Here is a 25,596-nt window from a genome sequence, read left to right on the forward strand (position 1 = left end):
AGTCATGTATCTTGTATGAAACACTCACTAAAAGGATCATAACAGGTGGAACTATGGTTGATCAGGTTCAGTATGACGTACAGACCGCTTTAGTCCAAGTTGATTGTCATATCTGGTGACTTCTGTTGTTGTGTTAAAAGCTCTCACATTTGTTGTTGTTAGAGAGAAATGGGACTGTCCTGTATGTTTCGGTGGCTCGTGTAGTGGTTTAAGCACTTTAGGACTCAGTAAGGGTTTAGTTTGGGACCAAATGTTGGTTTGAAGTATTGTTAAAGGTGCCCTAGAATCAAAAATTTAATTTATCTTGGCATAGTTGAATAACAAGAGTTCAGTACATGGAAATGACATACATTGAGTTTCAAACTCCATTGCTTCCTCCTTCTTATATAAATCTCATTTGTTTAAAAGACCTCAGAAAAACAGGCGAATCTCAACATAACACTGACTGTTACGTAACAGTTGGGGTGTATGCCCCCAATATTTGCATATGCCAGCCCATGTTCAAGGCATTACACAAGGGCAGGACGTCTGGATGTGCACAGCTGAATCATCAGACTAGGAAAGCAAGCAAGGACAATAGCGAAAAATGGCAGATGGAGCAATAATAACTGACATGATCCATGATTACATGATATTTTTAGTGATATTTGTAAATTGTCTTTCTAAATGTTTTGTTAGCATGTTGCTAATGTACTGTTAAATGTGGTTAAAGTTACCATCATTTCTTACTGTATTCACGGAGACAAGAGAGCCGTCGCTATTTTCATTATTAAACACTTGCAGTCTGTATAATGCACAAACACAACTTCATTCTTTATAAATCTCTCCAACAGTGTGTAATGTTAGCTTTAATGTAATGTTAGCCACGGAGCACTATCAAACTCATTCAGAATCAAATGTAAACATCCAACTAAATACTATACTCACATGATCCGACGCATGCATGCAGCATGCATGACGAACATCTTGTAAAGATCCATTTGAGGGTTATATTAGCTGTGTGAACTTTGTAAATGCACTGTATTATAGTCGAGAGCTCGGGGGGGGGCAGGGAGCGTGTGATTTAAAGGGGCCGCGCGCTGAATCGGTGCATAGTTAATGATGCCCCAAAATAGGCAGTTAAAAAAATTAATTAAAAAAATCTATGGGGTCTTTTGAGCTGAAACTTCACAGACACATTCAGGGGACGCCTTAGACTTATATTACATCTTGTAAAAACTGGTTCTAGGGCACCTTTAAAGTATTGATAAGAATTGATAAATTTATCATAAATTAAAGATTAATATCTGTTTGATCATTTTTGTCTTGCAATAACTGTGGTAACAGGGTTGAATGTTACACAATAATGTAAAAATTGAGAAAATGGAATGAGATTATTTACTTGTCTTCATTCCATTTCAAACCTATTGATTCTCACAACAAGAGAAGATGGGATTTTGGGCCTTAAATACTTTATATAAAGTCATGGGACACCAAAGAGTGCTGGCTCATGGACTGTCTCCTGTTATAAATGTCACTATAGATAGAAGTGTCTTTTTGTTTATTTATATGCTTTTATCCAGTGTAATCTTGGCATTTCTAGCACATGGTGCATTGGGATTCATAAAATTCTTCTTTGTAAGATGTTCTCCTGGTGTCGTTGGCATTCAGCAGCCGGAAGGTGGCATGCTTCATATTCAGCATGCACAGATGAAGCAGCGGAGCTATTAATAGCTTGAGGACAGTTTAAACACACAACGCCCGCCAGGAAAGAGTCGCGAGAGCGCTCGAGTGACTCACTGTAAATAAAGAGAGCCTCACAAGCTCTCGAAGACACTTCACATCTCCTGCCCGCAGATCTAACTTCGTTTTTTCATTTAGGCCACCACATGCCCCTGCTCATGTGGGTTTAAGTGTGACTGAAGACCTTTAACTGAGCGTAGCATCTTTATTACAGTCACAGACAAGTATTTAGATCACAATATGATGGTTTACTAGGAACTGAAGTTCAAAACCATGTCATGTGATGCAAGGCCAAAAATAAACCACTTTAAAACAGTACAGCTGAAGGGTGACATGATCGTTTTCATTGATCAGCGTTTGGTTGAAGTCAGTGTCTCATGTGGATGGTTATTGGACTTCCTCTCAGATCCATGGAGAATTCTCAGGAAGCTTTGGAATCTGTAGGGAATCTTTAAACCATGGTAATCTGACCATGTTAACTGTGGTAATCAATAGTGACATCAGCTCAACCCATCAGATGCATTTTTCCTCGAACAGTCATGACGACAAACTCCTCAGAGAAAAGTAGCATTAGTTTAACTACTTTAAATGAGGTGTAGCTTGTCTTGTAAAGCTCCAGTTTCATAGTCTGTCTTTGTAGGGTGGAATAAAACAGGAGAGGACAGAAATAATTGAGGAAACAGAGGCCGTCCTTGTGCTGTCACTCAAAGACACAGGGAGAACAAAGAGTCACCCATCGTAATGAATGAGACTTTGATTTGTTTTTTCCTGACAAGGCCACTGCAAGTGAAAAAAGCACTTTGCCTGAACACATATTCAAGAAGACATAGATGCTGAAAAAGATGCTGCATTTGTACTCCAAAATGCACATGTTCCTGTCTTTACTGTGCAAAATCTGCATTTGTGTGATGAACATTGTGTTCTTGTGTTGGCTACAGTGATGTTTAAAGGGAAAGTTCACCCCAAAATTGTTTTTCATCATTAAAGGAATATTCCATGTTCACTACAATGTAAAGGGTTAGTTCACCCAAAAATGAAAAAAAATTATCATTTACTCACCCTCATGTCATTAGAAACCCACTACACTTTTGTTCATCTTTGAAACACAAAGATATTTGAATGAAATTTGAGAGATTTCTGTCCCTCCATTGACAGACCATATGCAACTACCACTTCGACATTTCAAAAAGTTCATAAAAAGATTGAATCCATAATAATTAATCCATATGAATTGAGTGGTTTAGTCCAGTTTTTCTGAAGAGACACAATCTCTTTATATGATGAACGGATTGAATGAAAGCTTTTATTCACATATAAACATTCATCAGCGAACATAAACAAAAGCTCAACTGGTTCTTGCTGAAGCTCAAACGTGCTGCATAACATAAGAATGAACCTTATTGGTTCTTGCAGAAGCTCAAATATTCTGCATAACACACAAGGATGAACCTCATTGGTTCTTGAACATGCTACATAACACAAGAATGAACCTCATTGGTTCTTGTGGAAGCTCCAATGTGCTGCATAACACGAGACTAAACCTCATTGGTTCTTGCTGAAGTTTGAACGTGCTGCGTAACACAAGAATGAACTTCACTGGTTCTTGTGGAAGCTCAAATGTGCTGCATAACACACGAGAATCAACCTCATTGGTTCTTGCTGAAGCTCAAACATGCTGCGTAACACGAGACTGAACCTCATTGGTTCTTGCTGAAGCTCAAACGTGCTGCATAACACGAGACTGAACCTCATTGGTTCTTGTGGAAGTTCAAACGTGCTGCGTAACACGAGAATGAACCTCATTGGTTCTTGCTGAAGCTCCAATGTGCTGTGTAACACATGAGAATGAACTTCATTGGTTCTTGCTGAAGCTCAAACGTGCTGCGTAACACGAGAATGAACCTCATTGGTTCTTGCTGAAGCTCAAACATGCTGCGTAACACGAGAATGAACCTCATTGGTTCTTGCTGAAGCTCAAACGTGCTGCGTAACACGAGAATGAACCTCATTGGTTCTTGCTGAAGCTCAAACGTGCTGCGTAACACGAGAATGAACCTCATTGGTTCTTGCTGAAGCTCAAACGTGCTGCGTAACACACGAATGAACCTCATTGGTTCTTGCTGAAGCTCAAACGTGCTGCGTAACACAAGAATGAACCTCATTGGTTCTTGCTGAAGCTCAAACGTGCTGCGTAACACACGAATGAACCTCATTGGTTCTTGCTGAAGCTCCAACGTGCTGCGTAACACGAGAATGAACTTCACTGGTTCTTGCTGAAGCTCAAACGTGCTGCGTAACACGAGAATGAACCTCATTGGTTCTTGCTGAAGCTCAAACGTGCTACGTAACACGAGAATGAACCTCATTGGTTCTTGCTGAAGCTCAAACGTGCTGCGTAACACACGAATGAACCTCATTGTTTCTTGTTGAAGCTCAAACGTGCTGCGTAACACGAGAATGAACTTCACTGGTTCTTGCTGAAGTTCAAACGTGCTGCGTAACACGAGAATGAACCTCATTGGTTCTTGCGGAAGCTCAAACGTGCTGCGTAACACGAGAATGAACCTCATTGGTTCTTGCTGAAGCTCAAACGTGCTACGTAACACGAGAATGAACTTCACTGGTTCTTGCTGAAGCTCAAACGTGCTACGTAACACGAGAATGAACCTCATTGTTTCTTGCTGAAGCTCAAACGTGCTGCGTAACACGAGAATGAACCTCATTGGTTCTTGCTGAAGCTCAAACGTGCTACGTAACACGAGAATGAACCTCATTGGTTCTTGCTGAAGCTCAAACGTGCTGCGTAACACACGAATGAACCTCATTGTTTCTTGCTGAAGCTCAAACGTGCTGCGTAACACGAGAATGAACTTCACTGGTTCTTGCTGAAGTTCAAACGTGCTGCGTAACACGAGAATGAACCTCATTGGTTCTTGCGGAAGCTCAAACGTGCTGCGTAACACGAGAATGAACTTCACTGGTTCTTGCTGAAGTTCAAACGTGCTGCGTAACACGAGAATGAACCTCATTGGTTCTTGCTGAAGCTCAAACGTGCTACGTAACACGAGAATGAACCTCATTGGTTCTTGCTGAAGCTCAAACGTGCTGCGTAACACACGAATGAACCTCATTGGTTCTTGCTGAAGTTCAAACGTGCTGCGTAACACGAGAATGAACCTCATTGGTTCTTGCGGAAGCTCAAACGTGCTGCGTAACACGAGAATGAACCTCATTGGTTCTTGCTGAAGTTCAAACGTGCTGCGTAACACGAGAATGAATTTCACTGGTTCTTGCTGAAGTTCAAATGTGCTGCGTAACACAAGAATGAACTTCAGCAAGAATTAAAACGTGCTGCGTAACATAAGAATGAACTTCATTGGTTCTTGCGCATGTTCAAACACACAAATGAACCTCATTGGTTCTTGCATATCAAGCAAGCATGCTTGAGCTTCTGTTTAACATATCAGATGTGTATACTGACATTAAATGTTTATATGTGGAAAAAAAAAAAAATCTAAATTAAATTAAATCTGTTCATCATATCGGTCGGGAGCCTTTTTTGACCAAAGAGCCATTTTTTCATTTTTGGTTAATGCATTTTTCTAAAAGAGCCACAGCAAAAAATAATATAATATGAAAAAATTTTTTTCTTTCACAGCTTATTGTGCTTTTAATATTTAATTAATATCAAGCACATCCTGCTCTTTACTATCTCATTCATCCATGTTTTGTTATTAATAACTTTTATTAACACATTTATAGGATATAAAAGGTCTCTGCGGCAAAAGCGAAAGTGACTGGTGAAATGTTTCGAAATGTCTCTTTGCACAGTAGAGCACCAGTTTCAGTAAAATATGAAATAAAATATTTCAGTCCAGTCACTTTTTATGTACTTTTAAATGTTCACTGCTGTTCAAAAAATTGTTTTTGCCATTACCACAAAGAAGCTACGTAGATGCTTGAATCTGAGTGCAAGGAGCTCTAGAATTGCTGTCGTGACACTCACAAACATCACTGAACACGCACTTTGGCCAGTACAACTTGAAATATATAATTACTCTAAACATTTATTTTCATTAACTTCAGTAGACTGTACAGCAAAGGAATTGTAATTGGCTGCTTTTTCTGCAAGAAATCTTTGATGTGTCTCATTTTTTATCGATCTTTTATTGGTAAAGGTTGCGGGACTTGGCCATAGGCCAAAGGTTCCTGACCCTGATATAAACCGATTAAGTCTCTTCAGAAAATTTGGACTAAACCGCTCAATTCATATGGATCAGTTTAACGATCTCTTTATGAGATTTTACTTTTTGAAGCAATGTTGCGTAGACTGTCAATGGAGAGACAGAAATCTGTTTGTGTTTACTGTGTAAAATTATATCTAATTTGTACTACTTCATAAGCCTTATAAAGATTAGGCTATATACTTTTAAAACATTTTAACGTTTACAGTTTGCTCCATAAGTGGATCTAAAAAGCACCATAATAGCCATCCATAAGACTCATGCACTATATTCCAAGTACACTGAAGTCATATACTAGCTTTATGTGAGAAACAGGCCTAAATTTAAGTTGTTATTCACTGAAAATCTTCAGTAACCCTTTATTTTAATGTGCTGTACATGTACACGTTACATGTATTTACTAACTCTGCATAATTCTGAACAAATAACACTAAACCAAACCTTAACCCTAAACCTATAGTAAGTACATATTGCTTAGTGATTGTGTAATTACACTGAAGCAATGGCACATTAAAATAAAATTAACCAAATCTTCCCCTCCATTAACGCTCTTATCTTGCTATCTTCATTGTTTTTCAAACTTATATCATAGTCGTTGCATGGTAAACCCCCATAACTTGTGTTGGTATTTATAAGTATCAATGCCATTTTTTGTGTGTTGTATGTTTTCGACACTTGAAGGACAGAGACGTGCTCCCTAAAAGAAAAGTAGAGCACAGTCACATGAAGATCAGAGAGAATAATCTATCCTGCGGCACAGAAAGCTTTTGTGTGTCCTGTGGATGTGCTGTTCCTGCCACATCCTGATCTGAGATCCATTAACAGTATTTAACAGCAGAGCTAAAGAACGTGACAGTGTTTTTAACATGTCATTAAGCAGTTATGAGTCTGATTGTGTCATAACAGATCGGTAGCCTCATTGTGTGGATTATTCACAAACTAAAGACAGAAGAAACACTGAGACGATCAATAAATCTCTTCAGCATGATGGACCTGAGGTGTTTGAGTTTTGTTATTAACACTAATGTTAGAAAAGAAAATACATTTACTTACGACAAAAAATTTGACTTGGTTTAGGACTGACCTTTTCTTCCCCATTGGTCAATTTTTTTTTTTTAACTTTTAAGCATAAATTTAACAAAATTAACTGTATTTCTTTTCTTTTTTCCTGGAAAAACAAGAGAAAAATACAATATTCCATTCGATTCAGGGAGTCAAACTCTAATTCCAGAGTCATTCTTGATTCGGCTCAAATTTTCGGCAACAGTATCAGGGGCACATAATTGGCTTTTTTGCTCTTTACTGGATAAAGATTTAGTTGTATTAAAACTGCCATCAACTGCATCAAAATTCATTAACTCCCAAGTTGTGGAATAAATACATTGGTAACACTTTACAATAAGGTTCATTAGCTAACATTAGTTAACTACATTATTCAACATGAACTATTAATGAATTGCACTTCTACAGCATTTATTAGGGGTTCAACCCTATTGCAATTGTTAAAATTTCCATGGATCAACATTCTCCCCTAGATGCAGGAACACACAAAGTGTTGTTTTTGTTCATCGACCGACTACGTTTTCTCAGTGTGTTCTGCACCGTCGGCTGAAGTTGGTCCTCGCCGGTTTTTTTTTTGGCTGATTTGACATGTGGAATCGGCGTCGGAGCTCGTCAGTCCGTCGGGCCATCTGATCATTCTGATTGGCTGTTCAGCTACTGCCACCTACTGGTTCGGAAAGGCATTTCATCTTACGCAGGCACAGAACGGACGTGCTACTTGGCCGTCGGCTGTCGAGCGTTGGTTTGGTGTGTCAGGGCAACTTTGGACCCAGACGCTGCCGACGTGGGCCAACCCCGCAGACTCCTTTCGTCGCCACTAGTTCGCCGGCGTCGGCTTGGTGTGTTCTTGCCTTAAAAGTGATTGGGCTACCAAACCATAAGTCATAGAGACTTGAAACTTTGAGGGCTGGTAGTACTCACACTGTCTACAACATCACCAAGGCTCGCCCCGATCGGCCTGACGGGGGCGCTACAGCATTGAAAAGTATGAAATGGCTCACAACTCCTGAACTGTTAGGCCTAAGCTCAAGTGTCATTGATATCCTTGACTCAAGGTAGACAAGATTTTGCTCGTCGTTCTGGCGAAATTTTCTGGTATTTTGGATTTTTTGAAAAACCTTCTTTTGCGAACTAGTCCTAGGTTTTTGAACAGATCAGAACCAAAAAAAGTGCAGTGAGATTCTCTGGAGTCTGACTCTTAATAGTTATCAAAAAAAAAGTTGAAATTCTGATTCACGTTCCCTAAAAGCTGCCAAAATGTTCGAAGTGGGTGGAGCCACCTTTACTAAAATGGTTATAACTCAAGTCAAGTCACCTTTATTTATATAGCGCTTTTTACAATGCAGATTGTGTCAAAGCAGCTTTACATTGATAACTGGTATATAATTTTGGCTGCACAGCAGCTCTTCAAGAATAGTGTCAGTGCAGGCAGATCAGAAACACTGTTGAATAAATGTCAAGAATACTGTTGAATATCAAATGTCAAGTCAAATGTCAAGTGTCCCCAACTAAGCAAGCCAAAGGTGACAGCGGCAAGGAACCCAAACTCCAACAGGTGGCAAATAGGTGTTAAAATGGAGAAAAAAAAAATCTTGGGAGAAACCAGGCTTAGTCGGGGGGCCAGTTCTCCTCTGGCGAACAGTGCTTTGTTACGATTCAGGTTGCTATCATAAGTCTGATAGGATCGCAACAATCAAAGTATTAACAATCATGAATGGAATGAGATATTTTCACCAAACTCAGCACACCTATGTAAGAGCTCGTTCTGTGGTCACGTGACTGGCCACTTAGTGGCACTAAAACAGGAAAAAAACATGAAAATGGCTACAACTACATCACCATTATTCCGATCAACTTGAAAATTGGCATGCAGTGTCTTCATCCAAGGTGCCATTACTGTCTATGAGGACATTGACACATCTCAAAAAACATGTCCACCATCAGCCACTGAATTTTGAGCAGCTATCAGTCAAGGTTAATGGAGGCCAATCGGAATACTCACTGGGCCTGTTTGACTCACGGCCTTAGAGGCCTGTGAAAAATTCGAAAGAAATCGGCCAATCGGGGGCGCCTTTGCATTTTTCACGTGCATAAAGGATTGTGTATCTCCCGATTTTTTTATTTATTTTATTTATTTTTTTTTGCGACGCCCCAACATTCATACCACATGGTAGAACTCCTCATTCTGAGCAACTTTGCCTTTAGGACTGACCAAACAGTGAACAAGTGTATTTTTATTAACTAACATTAACAAAGATTAACAAATTCAGCAACAAATGTATTGCTCAAGGTAGGTTCATGGTAGTTAATACATTAACTAATGTTAACAAATGAACCTTATTGTAAAGTTTTACCAATATGTTTTTTATTTCACAAAAAAATGAATGTTCATGGTGCAGAATGAAGCTTAAGGTTTTTTTTTTGTTGTTTTTTTTTTTTATCTGAACGCTCCAGCAATTTTTTATACTTTTCATGATATAAATTCCACTGCATATGCACCTTAGGTGTTGTTACTAGAATTATTAATTACTGAAAATTCCAATTATTATTGATGATGTGGATCGATCCAGAAATGTTTGAGAAACATGTTTGAGATATTGACTGTTGTAAATATAGATATTATGCAAGAAAAATTTCACACTCGTCCAACAATAAAGTGTTATATCATACCATATCATAGCATGATGTTGAATTGTTTTTACCATCACAGTGTAGCAGACAGTTTTCCTGGGAGAGAAATCCAATCAAGATTTCATGTACCCTTCCAGTGGAAATTAATGTTAGCACACGTAGAGGAAATGTTAAGCGCATGGCACATTTTCACCTAGAAAATGGTTCTGGAAATGATGCAAGCAGTTAGTTATACAGCAAACAGTAGAGTCAAACTAAACTGAACTCAGGCCGTCGTGCTCCACCACACACAATAAAAGAAACAAGATGTAGTTTCACTCGTCACGTTCACACGCGAACGCCTGCGATACTTCAGTAAAGATTGATTTCTCCAGCAGTCGTAGAGGCTGCCGGAGCTCACATATGGCATTTCATTTGTGTGCGTGTAATGAAATAGTGATTCACTCTGAGATGAAGTGTTGTGTTGAATCTCACAGGCAGAATGCAGAAACATGGGCAGCTGTCTGAATATTGATTTGCAGCTTTTTTAAAGCAAGAAAATGATCAGTTTCTGAATACAATATAATACTCAAACTCAGTTTCATTGTGCTGAAGAACTGAGCTTTCATCGATCAGACACATGATTAAAGAAATGAGTTTTTGGAGTTTGAGATCATTGAGATGGAGGCAATTAACAGACTTTGACTCTGACTTTGATTTGTTTATTGAATATAATCTTATGCTGTGCTTGCAAATCATGCTAAGGTGTCTGTTTTTGCTCATGAATATTTCTTGGTGTTATGTGACTGGCAGGTGTTGTAGACATTGTAGACTAAACAGCTGGGAATTTGACTTTTTTCTTTCTCTTCATTTTACCTTCACACTGTTGATGTTTGGATCCCAACCAAAGTAGCTAATTCATTTTAAATAATAATAAGAATTTTTATTTTGAATATTAGTTTTTATTTTACAATACAGTAATATAGTAATATACATTTTTGTGCTGTTTTAATCACTTTTGTTTTGGCAGAAAACTGAAAGGAGACCTTTAAGCTTGCTAATTTGACTGTGATTAAATCTGTTCTGTGGTACTTTGAACACTTTAGTTATAATTAGGGCTTTGTATTGGCAAGAAAAAAAAATTAAAAGAATAATAAAAGAATTAAAGTGCTTGCAGGATTCTATATATAATATATATATAAATTAATGTGTCAATGATGTGACGGGTCATTTTTTTTGTCCAAAGGCCTTAATAATAATAATAAATATACAAAGTTATGACATCCAAAGTTTGTAAGGTTTTACAACTAGATCTCTTTTATTGAATCCAAAAGGTTTTAATATTTTTTCCTACATATAAAGGTTTTTTTAACGATTTTGAAGTGTCAAAAGGTCATTCGGTTAAACTGTCTAAAGGCCAATATAGCCATTTCACTTGTGATTAAAACTTAAAATGTAATAAATGTATGGGTTTTTTTTTTATTCTAGCATGATTTTATAACATCATATATCAGTATAGTGCAAAATGGTATTACAATTATGTGTAGAAGTCGTTGCTTTGTTATGAGAAAGAATGTCCGGAAAAATTTATTTCATTGATGTCATTCGGCGTAACCGATATAAAGGGACCATTTTGGATCAAGTCATGTGGTCAGTATCATGTGACAGGATATGACATCATTCAGACCCCTGCTCTCTTTTAACTATTTGAAAAAATAATGTTTTCACTTTCTCATATGCACGTCCATAAACATCAGGTCATTCGGTACAACTGCTATAAAACATGGATATGTTGATATCTAGCTAGCAAGATAACTAGCTTGCTAGCTAAATATCAGTCTGTTAGCATTGTTTGAAAATATTGTCATTCGGTATAACCAAAAGTGTCATTCGGTAAAACCGAAATTTTGGTTAAACCGAATGACTTTTTTGGTGACAAGTTTTGTCCATCTTGTAAAAACAGACAAAAACAGTGTTACTTGATTATAAAAACCACAAAATCTCATTGTAAACACTTAATAAAACTCCCCATTATCCCCATTATGTTTTTTTTACACTTTTAAAAACCTTATTCGTCAATGACCCGAATACATTATACATATGAAAACAGTTGTGACTGTGTGTGTGTGTGTGTATATATATATATATATATATATATATATATATATATATATATATATATATATATATATATATATATATATATATATATATATATATATATATATATTAGATCTTGCTTTAAAGATTCACAGTATACCAGTTTTTAATTGATATTCAAGTGTAGCAATGTTTTCTTACACCCATAGTTATTATAATACCACACAATCACCTGAATCAATATGGAAATGACATTAAGTAATTAACATTAAATTTACCTTAGAAAATGTATCTTACTGATGTTCTTCATGTTAATTTGGGAACGAGGATGCCACATAGTTTGAGACACAGCATGAACTTCTCAAGATGTAATAAAAAAATTTGAAAAAGAAGAAAAATACAGCTTATATCCTCTCTGGGTACGTTGTGTTACTATTATAAATGTCCTGGCAACAACCTTCGGGTAACCAGTCTGACTCTCTAACCATTAGGCCACGACTGCCCCCTCAGACTTATTTCTTGTCTGAGAAAAGGTTGGACAGCAACAGTTGCTAAGATTGGATTGGTCAGTCAGTCAGGTTTTTACACAGAGATCGTGAATTTGAAAAGTGAAAAGCAAGTGTGCGTTCAAATGCGATTTCAATACCCCGCATATAGATAGCAGCTCACTGATGCTGACAAATAATAGGCCTATTCACAGAGAATGCGAGATTGTGAATTCAAAAGCGAAAGTGAGAAGTGAGCATGCATTCAAAATACCCCCTCCACCCGATGTTATTGGTAATACCGGTGTTGTCGCATACCGGTGTGAAAATTTCCTCACCGTGACATCCTTAATTGGGAGTCAGGATTCAGTTTCATTCCTGTTGTGGAGAGTCACATCACAAGGTTTATTTACAGTATTTATTAGATGAGACCAGTATCTTCGTCTTCATTAGAATTTTTCTTTATCTCTGATATCTTTGTATTTCCTGAACCATACTTGATTATTGTTGTACAGACAATCAAAGAAATAATGCCTTGAGATATCCTGTCCTACTTTTCGAAGGGGTTCTAGTTTCAGATTATCAGATTATTATAGAAGGTTGCAAAGCATATGAGTTTGTTTTTATGTTCTGTCCCTGGAGCAATTTTGTAAGATGGCAGTTTTGAAACAGAGTTGAGTTTCTCTCATGGCAGATGTTTGTAAAGTTTTCAATAATTGCCTGTTGTCAGTTATTCTTAAGATTTCTTAAGATTACTCTTAAAATTTACCTTAACCAAAATATAAAACAGCAAACCGTGGTTGTATTTCCTGTCCAAGTGGGCGGTTCTTGTTCAGAACTTGCAACGTGGACCGTATTTTATAGCAATAGTCATTGCTCAAACAGTTTTGAAGACCCTAATCAAAAATGAGAAGACATCTTTGAGCTCTTACTGAGGGGTTTGTGTCTTCTGAAGTGTTGATTGATGTCCACACAGTCTTATCTTAGAGAGTGGAGGATTGGCTCATGGCCTGTTGTTTGGCAGGAGAGTATTGGTGCTGAGGCCAAAACACACAGCATGAAACAGTCCCCAAATTATCCTGTTCTCCAGTGGGATCACCTCATGTGGTAGGATGAGGTCAGGGCATTTGGATGGAGGCTACTCTACATCTTCTGCAACTCTCTTTCTCTATAAGGATAGGGCCCTATGATTTCCGCGGCACAGAAAGCATAATTGCAGAATCCACGTGTCACCCTCAAGCCATCCTAGGTGTATATGACTTTCTTCTTTCAGATGAACACAATTGGAGAAATATTTATAAATATCCTTATGGTGCGTTCACACCGGACGCGAATGAAGCGGTAAGCGCGAGTGATTTACATGTTAAGTCAATGCAAAGACGCGAATTGACATCCTGCGGCGCGATTCGCGCGAATGACGCGGCGCGAATTGAGCGACTCGGGCGTTTGACACGCTTAACGCATGATTCGCGCGAATCGCGCAAGTTGAAAAATCTGAACTTTGGCGAATTTCCGCGCCACGTTAACCAATCAGGAGCTTGCTCTAGTAGTGACGTGACATAGCGAGCTGATGCAGAAATTCGAAACAACAATGGAGGACAAAATCATCGTCGCTGTACATCTTCATACATTTATAGGAACAGAAATAAAAAGGATCGTGTTTGAAAGAAAGTGAGTGAGGAGGTCGGACAATCTGATAAGTTGTAAAAAACTTTTTTTTTTTTATTTGAGCGATATGCATATTAAGACTACAAGCCAACTAAAGACGACCAATTGAGCTTATTCGCTTATTCGCTTTTTTGTTACAATTATTTCCCCACTGACAAGTTGTGTTTATTCAGAGGAAGTGTGCAGAAAGCAGTGGGAGAGTCTGGGACACATAAAGGAGCAGGAGAGCCCCTCATGACGCGAAATCGCGTCTTTTGTGAAGGGATTTTCACGCGAGAAAGAAGCGAGTAAACTCAAAATGTTCAAGCGTCCAACTACGCGCGAATTGCGCAATTTATTCGCGCAAGATGCGTCTGGTGTGAACGCAGCATTAGTTCTCCAAGGTTTATAATGGTTGTGAATGGGAGGGGCCGCGTTTTAAAACAAACAACAAAAAATGCATCCATCCATAATCAAAGTAATCCATACGGCTCCAGTGGGTTAATAAAGGCATTTTGAAGTGAAGGGATGCTTTTTGTAAAAATATCCATATTTAAAACTTTTTATAAATTCAAATAACTAGCTTTTTTAAAGGTTTTAAGCAACGTTTGACCCGACGCAATGACGAACGCGGAGACGCAGAGGAGAAAGCAAAACAAAACGCCGGACACTATTAGAAGTCTAAAACGAGAAATTTTAAGAGAAGATTTCGATATAGAAGAGGAACTTAAATTCGAATTCTTAAAGTCGACTTGCGAAGTATGTGTATGGTTGTCTGCTGGAAGCTAGTTATTTGAATTTATAAAGTTTTAAATATGGATATTTTCCTTACAAAAATGCATCCCTTCGCTTCAAAATGCCTTTATTAACCCTCTGGAGTCGTTTGGATTACTTTGATTGAGGATGGATGCATTTTTTTTTGTTTGTTTGTTTGTCCCCACGTTCACAGCCATTATAAACCTTGGAGGACTAAAGATATTTTTAAATATATCTCTGATTGTGATTGTCTGAAAGAAGATAGTCATATACACCTAGTATGGCTTGAGAGTGAGTAAATCATGGGATAATTTCATTTTTGGGTGAACTATCCCTTTAAACCTGAAGGTCTTTACACAGGAACTATTGACATCGGACGGCATAAGGAGATTTTGCAGATTTTTGAGCACAGTGGGTTGTTGTTGTTGTTAATTTTTAGATTTTCGGACAGAAATCATGATGCTGTCAAAGAGAAGAGCGTTAAAGTGACCCCCGAAAAGGCTTCTGATATCCGAGAGCATTTATTTTCCGTTCCATTCATCGGGCACAATGAAACCGGAATCTCAGTGTTGACATGGCTGATTTGTTTAGCCTGAGGCGAGAGAGGTCCGAGTGGTTCATTATAGCGCTGTAAAAGTCTTTAATGTGTGTTTGTGTCAGAACGTCAACCATCCCCTGTCAACTTACTGCTGGGAAATAACCCTTGCATATGAAATGTCACATATGCATGTCTATCACCTCACTGTGTGGATGAATATTAACGTCAGTTTTAAATATTAGGTCAAACATGGTAAATATATTTAACGGATGGATTGAGACTCTAACTAACCTCCTGCAGATTTGCCTTCAGGAGAAGATGTTTCTCACATGACTGATAAAGTCAACCAGTAGCGTGACAGCAGCTCAGCTGTTCTCAAAAATAGTGTAATGAACTCATTTTTTAACATGTTGCAGTGTAGCGTGGGATATTGCTACATTGTTTTTCAAGCGCCCATCATATGGAGCACTGAGAAGTGATTCAGTTTGTTTAAAGGATTAGTTCACTTCTGAATGAAAATTTCCTGATAATTTGCTCACCCCCATGTCATTCAAGATGTTCATGTCTTTCTTAAGTTGAAAGGAAATTAAGGTTTTTGATGAAAACATTCCAGGATTATTCTCCTTATAGTGGACTTCAATGGACTCCAAACGGTTGAAGGTCAAAATTACAGTTTCAGTGCAGCTTCAAAGGGCTTTAAACGATACCAGACAAGAAATAAGGGTCTTATCTAGTGAAACAATCTGTCATTTTCGAAAAAAATGTAAATGTATATGCTTTATATAAACAAATGATCGCCTTCCAAGTGCTTCCGCCAAAACCACATTTTCGTATTCTTCAAAAAGCTTACGCTGTATGTCCTACGCCTTCCCTATTCTACTTACGGAAAAAACTGAACTGTAATTCTACTTACGGAACAAACAACCGTTTGTTCCGTAAGTAGAATAGGGAAGGTGTAGGACATACAACGTAAGCGTTTTGAAGAATACGGAAAGCAGAAGCACTTGCAAGGCGATCATTTGTGTTTATAAAGCATATACATTTTAATTTTTTTTAGAAAACGACCGATCGTTTCTCTAGATAAGACCCTTATTCCTCGTCTGGTATCGTTTAAAGCCCTTTGAAGCTGCACTGAAACTGTAATTTTGACCTTCAACCGTTTGGAGTCCACTGAAGTCCACTATAAGGAGAAAAATCCTGGAATGTTTTCCTCAACCTTAATTTCTTTTCAACTGAAGAAAGAAAGACTTGAACATCTTGGATGACATTGGGGTGAGGAAATTACTTTACAAATTTTATTTGAAAGTGGACTAATCCTTTTAAATGGTTCATTTGCATTTACAACCGTTTCCAGAAATGATTCACAGGTTTACAACATAATATAGTTTCATTTAAAAGCAACAATTGCTAAAAACAAATAAACAAACAAACAAAAACCAGATAAACTTATGAAGAGGCTTACACAAAACTATGGTTTTTTACGTAGGTTACCCATGTGCGTTGTGCTGGTTGGGGGTTGGAGCTGGGTCGGTTCATATGGTGACCTTCTAAACAATCAGCTGTGTCTTAAGGTGAATGGGGCAGCAGTGGTGTCCAGATGCCGGTTGTGAGGTTTCCTGTGGATTACATTGATCCTTAGAAACAATAGGGCTCACATTGTGAGGGAATTAATGAATAACATACAAATAATCTCCCAATTCACACCACAGTGGTGAGCATTTGCAGTGATTTTAAATGGATTTTGCTGCACCTGTGCTGTTTCTCTGGATTGGGGTTAAAGGATTAGTTCACTTTCAAATAAAATTTTCCTGATAATTTACTCACCCCCATGTCATCCAATATGTTCATGTCTTTCTCTCTTCAGTCGAAAAGAAATTTAGGTTTTTGATGAAAACATTCCAGGATTATTCTCCTTATAGTGGACTTCAATGGGCACCAAACGGTTGAAGGTCAAAATTACAGTTTCAGTGCAGCTTCAAAGGGCTTTAAATGAAATCAGATGAGGAATAAGGGTCTTATCTAGTGAAACATTTTTGTATTCTTCAAAAAGCTTACGCTGTATGTTCTACGCCTTCCCTATTCTACTTACGGAACGAACGCAGCGCCAGTTCCATTTTTTCCATTAGTAGAATAGGGAAGGCGTAGGACATACAGCGTAAGCTTTTTGAAGAATACGAAAGTGTGGTTTTGGCGGAACCACTTGGAAGGTGATTATTTGTTTATATAAAGCATATATTTACATTTTTTCGAAAATGGCCGATCGTTTCGCTAGATAAGACCCTTATTCCTCGTCTGGTATCATTTAAAGCCCTTTGAAGCTGCACTGAAACTGTAATTTTGACCTTCAACTGTTTGGTGCCCATTGAAGTCCACTATAAGGAGAATAATCCTGGAATGTTTTCATCAAAAACCTTAATTTCTTTTCGACTGAAGAAAGAAGGACATGAACATCTTGGATGACATGGGGAGTGAGTAAATTATCAGGAATATTTTATTTGAAAGTGAACTAATCCTTTAATTTACCACTCATTCTCAGTCATAAATAAGGAGAAAGTTTACAGTCTGTCCTTACTGGTGAATGCTTAACTTTTAGATCATTTTGTCCCAAAGTAATGAGAAACGCAAAACTGGTTTATCACACGTAATTGTGAGCAAGTTTGAGTGTAAATAACCTTTCCCTTAGTTTTGACTGCGACCTGAATGAAATCTCAATGCTGTATCTTATGCAATCAGAGCAATGCAAACACATAATACCGCAGAGGCAATGCGATTCTTCTGAGTCATAAACTGAAGCAGCATTATGAATCTATGCATCTGTCTGTCAGGGTTTATTGGCTGTAGATGCTCACATGTGAAGAACATATTGAAAATGCTTCTTTACTGATAGACAGCCTCTGTATATGAAAAGCTGAATATGAAAGACCTGTCTCTCTCATTCTCTTGCTCCCTTCCCCCTCACAGTCTTCAGAAAACCATAAAAGCCGTTCAGAAATGAAAACAGGCCGCTGGAATGGAATATGAAATATTCAAAGCGCTTATAGTGTGAACTGTGCTGATCGGAGCAGGGAAAGAGGTTTTCTGTCTGTGGAACGATAGCAACACTTTCACATGCATCCCAGTGCCAAAATGGATTTTGTCTTTTCAAATTTCCAGTAAAAATATTGAAGTATGCTTAAAATAAGATAAAAAATACTTTATGTAAGATACTATAAGACTTTTGCTGACAGTTATCAGAATTTAATTGAATTTTGTTGAATGGTTTATGCTTAAATCTAATTTTCGAGTACTTGTTTTCCAAGAAATCCTGAAAAATCCTTAAAACGAGATTGAGAAGCAAAGCTGCATGAGATAATTAAGACTTGTGAGAGAATATATCTTCAATGAACCTGAAACTCAGATATATAAAGCCATTCTTACATTGACATGTAAGAAAAACTACAGGACATATTCTTTAAAACGAGTCTTAATATCACACAGTTTTAAATGTGAATATCATTTTTTCTCGTTTTATGTATATTTTAATGTTTTTACTGTAAAACACCAAAAAAACTACTGATTAAGAATATTTTTTTGCAGTGTACACAAGTCTACACTCCACACACATGAAAGTGAATGCTGCTCTACTTTCTGCTTTTAAAGACTGTTTGATCATCTGCTGTATTATTTCCCACGGTAAATGAGAGGAAATGGAAGAAGTCTTTGAACAACAAATAAACACACAGACATTAAAGTGCACGCTTAAATTCGAGTCCCTGAACTTGAGCTGATGCAAGAGCATGAACTAGTATCAAAGCAGCCTAGCAATTTTATATTTCATCTCTTTATTATGTACGAGCTGCGCATGCTGTGTGCTGGAAATTGGGGAAATACTTTGATTATTCGTGATAATTAGCATGCGTGTACACAACTGACATGAATTGTGCTGGTTCAAAGGAAAACTCTGGAGACAAATGCTCTGTAAGATCTACTATTAAGGTTTTAATCCAGTGTAGAGGTCTTAAGGTTATCAGCAGATTCGGGGTTAATGACCTGCTGTTTGTGTGTTTTGTACAACAGAAGCTTGCTGTCAGAAGTTGTCCTGTGGGGACAGCTGCCAAACCCCTCGCCCTAATCAAGCCACCCAGCCAGAGCATCGCCATCTCCGTGGTGCCAGCAAAGACTCCCGTTTCCATGGTGACAGCACACATTAACGGACAAAAAGCGTTGAGTTCTGAGACGCTCCAGACATCTCCCATCAACCTCCAAACACCCGCCGGACAGCACATCAACCGCTCACAGGTACAGCAACCCAACTACACTACACAAAGATCAGCTGCTCACGGGTACAGCTACATAAACACACAACAGAATTATCAGCCACTTATAGCTACAACTACAGAACAAAACTACACAAACATCAGCCGGTCACAGGTAAAACTACCGAACAAAACTACACAAAAATCAGCCAGTCACATGTATAGCTACACAAGCATCAGCCACTTAAAGGAACATTCCACTTTTTTTGAAAATAGGCTCATTTTCTAGGGGAGTTAAACAGTTGAGTTTTACCATTTTCAAAGCCATTCAGCAGATCTCCGGGTCTGGCAGTACCACTTTTAACATAGCTTAGCATAGTTCATTGAAACTCTTTGGTCATTTTTGAGCAAGATGCTAACGGTCTAAAGAGTTTCAATATTTTTCCTATTTAACCCTTAAATGCATACCTCGGGTCTTTAGTGACCCGGGACTTCATTCACTACCCTCCTCCTCGTTCATGTTTTAAAGTTAGACATCAACATTCTTGGTATTCCTCAATCAACTCATTATAAAGAATATAACAAGAAAAAAATCATAAAATTATAAAAGAATGCCTATTTTTGTATTCATCTTTTGTAAAAATTGTATAGGGTCGCTAACGACCCGAGGTGTGTGTGAGTGTACATATATTTTTTCTGCACAACAATAATTGAATCTTAGATGACAGAAAAAGTGCAATTCACTTTTATTCCACAAGGTGGCAATGTCTGAAACACAATGCTGAAGTGACGACTCATTCCGACAGAAAACGAAATAATAAGAAAAACATGAAATGGCTCAGCGATTTACTGCAGAACAAGTACTGAACGCAATCAAATATGACTGTAACTGTTACTGGATTGATCTGGTGAAGCTGTTGGCAATCGAAATTTTGAAGATGTTGAAAATTATATAGTTTTGAGAATATGTTTGAGATCGCAAATGGGCTCATATTCGTGACTTCAAACATAAAACTAGCCCATTATTTGCTGAATTTACTGGGAAATGAGCTCTGACGAGGACAGTGATGATGGCATAATACATCTGCACAAACGCTTTCAAGCTCCAAAAGATAACAAAATATGCTTTATTTTATTCTTCTGTAATTGTTACTCTAATATCAGAGGAGTTTTATATTATCGGGACAGGTAGAGATCCTTCCGTGTTAGATATAGATCCAGGTCGATAAAGACCCGAATATGTAAGAATGATTGGCGAAACAGTCATGCATTTAAGGGTTAAATCTTGACTCTTCTGTAGTTACATTGTGTACTAAGACTTACAGAAAATTTAAAGTTTACGATTTTCTAGGCCGATATGGCTAGGAACTATAATCTCATTCCGGCGTAGTAATCAAGGAACTTTGCTGCCGTACCATGGATGCAGCAGGCGCAATGATATTGCGTAGCAAAGTTACTTGATTATTACGCCGGAATGAGATTATAGTTCCTAGCCATATCGGCCTAGAAAATCGCAACTTTTTATTTTCCGTCAGTCTTAAGGCTGATTTATACTTCTGCGTTGGACCTCCGCCGGAGCCTCTGCGCCGTAGGCTATGCATCTGTTTTCATTTATACTTCTGCGTCGTTGTCCGCGTCAACGTGCATGCAGACCACTAGGAGGCAGTGTCCGTGGTCATGTTGAGGATCAAGGCAAAAGCCGAAAAAGGAAGCAGCTCGTTGTGTATGTTGTCAGAGAAGCTTACAAATAGAAACAGCAGAGAAGCAGCAAATAGATAATGACTTTTGTTGCAGTTTGACTGTATGTGTCCCCTGAAACAGTGTTTTTTCATTCATATGGAAGTTGAAAGTGCTCGCTCTTCTCCGATTGCTCCGTGCCAGTTTTTTGACCTGAGGCAGGGGTTCTAGCAGACCAATCAGAGCGCTTGCGGTCCACGTAGAATTGACGCGTTGTTACATTTTTGAAAAGGTGCACGTCAGGCTACGTCGTAGGCTACGCGTGGTACAAACAGCCTACGCCATAGCTACGGCGTACACTCAACACAGACGTATAAATCAGCCTTTAGTACACGATGTAACTACAGAAGAGTCAAGTTTCAAATAGGAAAAATATTGAAACTCTTTGGTCATTTTTGAGCGAGATGCTAACGGTCTAATCAGATTCAATGAACTATGCTAAGCTATGCTAAAAGTGGTACCGCCAGACCCGGAGATCAGCTGAATGGATTAGAAAACGGTAAAACTCAACTGTTTAACTCTAGGGGAGTTGGAAAATGAGACTATTTTCAAAAAAAGTGGAGTGTTCCTTTAAAGGTAAAACTACAGAACAACACTACACAAACATTTGCTGCACACATGTACAACTAAGTAAACCCACCTAAAAAACCAACAAAAGCACCTCCATCATAACCTGTACAGATCTACTCTAGCATTCTGAAATAAATTGGCATGAGACTGGACCATGCCTCAACTTCACAGCATTATTATAGTAAAGCACACCATCACACAGTGGCAGATGACACATTGAGCACGGTACCGTCTCCTTGTGCAAAGTGGGAACTTAAGTCAGGGTAGACTACATATCTAATTTGACACATCTGAAAGCGAGTATGCATAGGAGCTATGGCTTTAAAGGGGACCTATTATGCAAAATTCACTTTTGCATGGTGTTTGGACATAAATGTGTGTTGTACACAAGTGCCCTATAGTGATAAAAATCCACCCACTCCTTTTTTTAATCCCCATTAATCATAAGCAGTGTCTCAGAACAAGCTGTTTCCAGATCCTTGGCAGTGTGAGGTCACAAAAGCCACAGGACCCACCCATGAACGTTGACAGACAGACCCATTTAAAATAGAACCGCCCTGAGCGCGTTCACAGCGAGTCCGCCATTGCTGCACTGACGAGAACGTCTCCTAAGCGTTTTAGGTGTAAAATAAATCCGAGCTGCTGAAAACGAGGTGGATTAACTTGGTTTTCCAGGAAAATTCTCCCTCAGTTCTGGCGAAATTCGTTTATGTCTGCGTGAATCATTTCACACCGTACTGCTTTGTGAACGAATATCAATACAAAGGGACAATACAAAACAGAGACTGTGCTAAAAATATGCTACTCAAGGATATACAAGTAAAAACTGTTAGTGATCCAGTTTACAGTCTCCAGAGTGATACTGGATACGGCAGTAATGAAGGTGAGAGCACTTTATTACAGTTCATCGGAGTTGATTTACGGGCATAAAGTTTATTAAGCACCACCCGAAAGGCATAAGGTCTTTATATATTCGTTTACTGTTAGTTGTAACAAGTGTTTCCATGTTATTCGCTATGTATGTTGGTGATGATACAAGGGAAAAGAGAGAGTTTATGGATAATATTTTAATGCACACTTGTACTGTGTTTTAATAAGCTCTTACAAAGATTTTCTAGAGTGAAAACAGACGCTTCATATTTTGTGTGAAGTACAATAAACGTCATAAAACTCATCTGTAAAGTTTTGGCCATCATTCGGACGGTACAACAGGCTTGTACTAATATAGTGGATAAAAAAAAAAAAGAAGACGATATAAGTTATAACCGTAATTTAACTAAACTATACCTGTTCTATCTCTATATTTGCAGTTTCTGACATTATAGTGCATCCTGACTGAATCCTGACAGGGAGAATCAGCTTGTAAAGCTCCGCCCTCTTAGGCCGATCGCAGCAGCTCATTTGCATTTAAAGGGACCACACTGAAACAGCTCGTTTTTGCTTAACCACTAAAAGTGGCAATTTTAACATGCTATAAAAAATTATCTGTGAGGTATTTTGAGCTAAAACTTCACATACACACTCTGGGGACATCAGAGACTGATTTTACATCTTGTAAAATGGGGCATAATAGGTCCCCTTTAAAAATGTCGCACTGTTGTGCATGTGTGTTGATCATTCAGTCGCCAAAACTGAATACTTGCCAGCCAATAACATTACAAATTAATTACAAGTACTGACTATACAGTTACAGTTAGGGTTTGGTTTAGGATTAGTTACATGTAATTATGCTTAATATACTGTTATTACTAAAGTGTTACCCTCACTTTAGTATTGATTCGGTGTACCATTGCTCATCCAACAAAAAAATAAGAAAATAAACTGTCCACAAACATCTGTTATCAAAACATTATTTTTATTGTTCAGCTGATCAGGTATGATATTCCAACATTATGTCCCTAGTTTGTTGTTTACATCATATTAAAAATATTGTCTACTCTGGTTGGAGTGAGTCCCAGTGCAGGACTTTGTAAATAATAGCAAAGACCTTCCCAACAGAAAAGACTCTTCATTCGCATGAGTAGTCACCCCCTCCACTGCTTCTTTCACTTGTCCTCCCCCTACTCTCTCCCTTCCCCCTCCTTCAGGCTGGAACGCTGGGATTGTTTTACTGCCTTTTATGGCTGTATTGTTTGGGAGAGTGAAGCTGTTTTCAGCTCTCCCAGCTGCCCACTGATTCAAACCCTAAAACACCCATCGCACTGGAGGAGGAGAACCAATCACTGCCTTTTTGTTTTGTTGATGAATGCGGGAGGGGGGAGACATCTCAGACCACCTGGCCAGTCATTTGGAGCTGGATAATAAGTGGATTGTGGTCCGGTGTGGATGCACATATTAACAGCATAATTTCAGCACACATGCACCATATGAAGCAGTTTCACAAGCTACAATGAACTGACAAGGATAAAACTGCAAATAATTGTAGTTTGTAGGTGTTTTTTTTTGTTTTGTTTTTTAAGTTTTATTATAAGAATTCAGCAAAAACTATACAAAAGTTTTATGATTGGACTTCGCCAGTGCATCGCCAGTGGACAGCAAAGGTCAGGACTGTTGCATGTTTTCATGTCCACTCCTGACATAAATTAAAAATCGCTTTTTGATCATAATTTATGAATTTTTTTTATTAAAGAATGTATTTTTTTAAGTGATTGAAAAAAAAAAATTGAATATCAACTCTTATTTGTTGGTAAAAACATGAAGTGAATGTAAAAACGTAGATGTAACGCTTTGAGTGCTTTAAACAAATACTGATAGATTTTAAATGTTAGATTGTTCAGATTAGGGTGTCGCAATATACCGGTATTGATGATAATCGTGATATTCAAAGCATGAAATATCGATATTGTGTTGATTTAGGGTGTTACAATATACCGGTATTGGCGATAACCACAATATTTAAAATGAATAGGACGCATGACATGTAAATACTCTAGCGCCAGTACCTGGTTGACCTCTAAGGTGGCAGTATTGCACCTTAACGCTGACGCCTGTCAAACAAGAAGAAGACGCAGCGTGTGCAGCTATTCCAAGAAGAACCATGTCGTCCGAGCGGGAGAGTGAGAGGCTCTGTTCACACCCGAAAAAAGTAAAGTAAGCTCGACAGTATGGGAGTTTTTTGGCTTCCAAGAAAACACTCGGTAGAATTTGCCTATAGCTACAGTCAGTGCAAAGGGTGGCAACACCATCAAACTTTTTACCCACCTCCGTGTCCATCACCCTGCGGATTACGCCATTTTACAGAGAGTAAATTGCGATTATTTTTATTAGTCATGGAATGGGAAGTGTTATATTAACCTGTTAACATTTTCTGTGTTCATGTATTTAAATAAAGGGTGATTATTTTAATAAGTACCGCGTTTTCTTTACTCGTCTTACTCAGCGTGATGTAGCTATGCATGCAGTTATACGCCCTTAAAATTCAAGATACACGGTCATTTTTGCACCGACTAGTTTTTGTCATTAACTTATATCATATATGATGTACAACATCACACGAGCAAGAGTGCCGTGCAACAGACAGAAATGTTTTTGTTATACTGACTGAATCCACGTTTTGAACGAATCAGTTTAATTAATGATTAAATAACCCATTCAATAAAGACAGTCACTTGCTTGCTTCCTGAATGAATGAGTCATTTGAACAAATCGGTTGAATGAATGAATGAATGAACTCATTAAGAAAGTGACTTGCTGCCACCTACTGGCAGTTTAGTTTCATATTTAATTTATTTTAATTAAAAAGTTAAAATTAGAAAAAAATCATATTTAAATATTGAATTAAATTTATGTAGACAAATTGTAAATGCTGTGTAAACATATTAACGCCACTTCTCATTCTGTTTCACCTTTGCATTGCAAAGATAAATTTTGCTGATAATGATTTCATTTGA

The 25,596-nt window shown here is 38.0% G+C and overlaps 1 protein-coding gene across 3 annotated transcripts in view; it reads left to right on the forward strand.

Annotated features, from left to right (window-relative positions):
• The window catches only part of phf21b (PHD finger protein 21B), an 87,071-nt gene that overhangs the window by 36,992 nt on the left and 24,483 nt on the right, over positions 1-25,596 (forward strand). For all 3 annotated transcript variants that reach the window (XM_048154983.1, XM_048154981.1, XM_048154982.1), the window contains one exon: positions 19,221-19,442. In XM_048154983.1, coding sequence (XP_048010940.1) covers positions 19,335-19,442 — 108 coding nt within the window. In that variant the 5' untranslated portion in view covers positions 19,221-19,334. The remainder of the gene's footprint in view (positions 1-19,220; positions 19,443-25,596) is intronic.

Source organism: Megalobrama amblycephala, linkage group LG14 (genome assembly GCF_018812025.1).
Source record: "Megalobrama amblycephala isolate DHTTF-2021 linkage group LG14, ASM1881202v1, whole genome shotgun sequence".
In the NCBI taxonomy this organism is placed as follows: Eukaryota; Metazoa; Chordata; class Actinopteri; order Cypriniformes; family Xenocyprididae; genus Megalobrama; species Megalobrama amblycephala.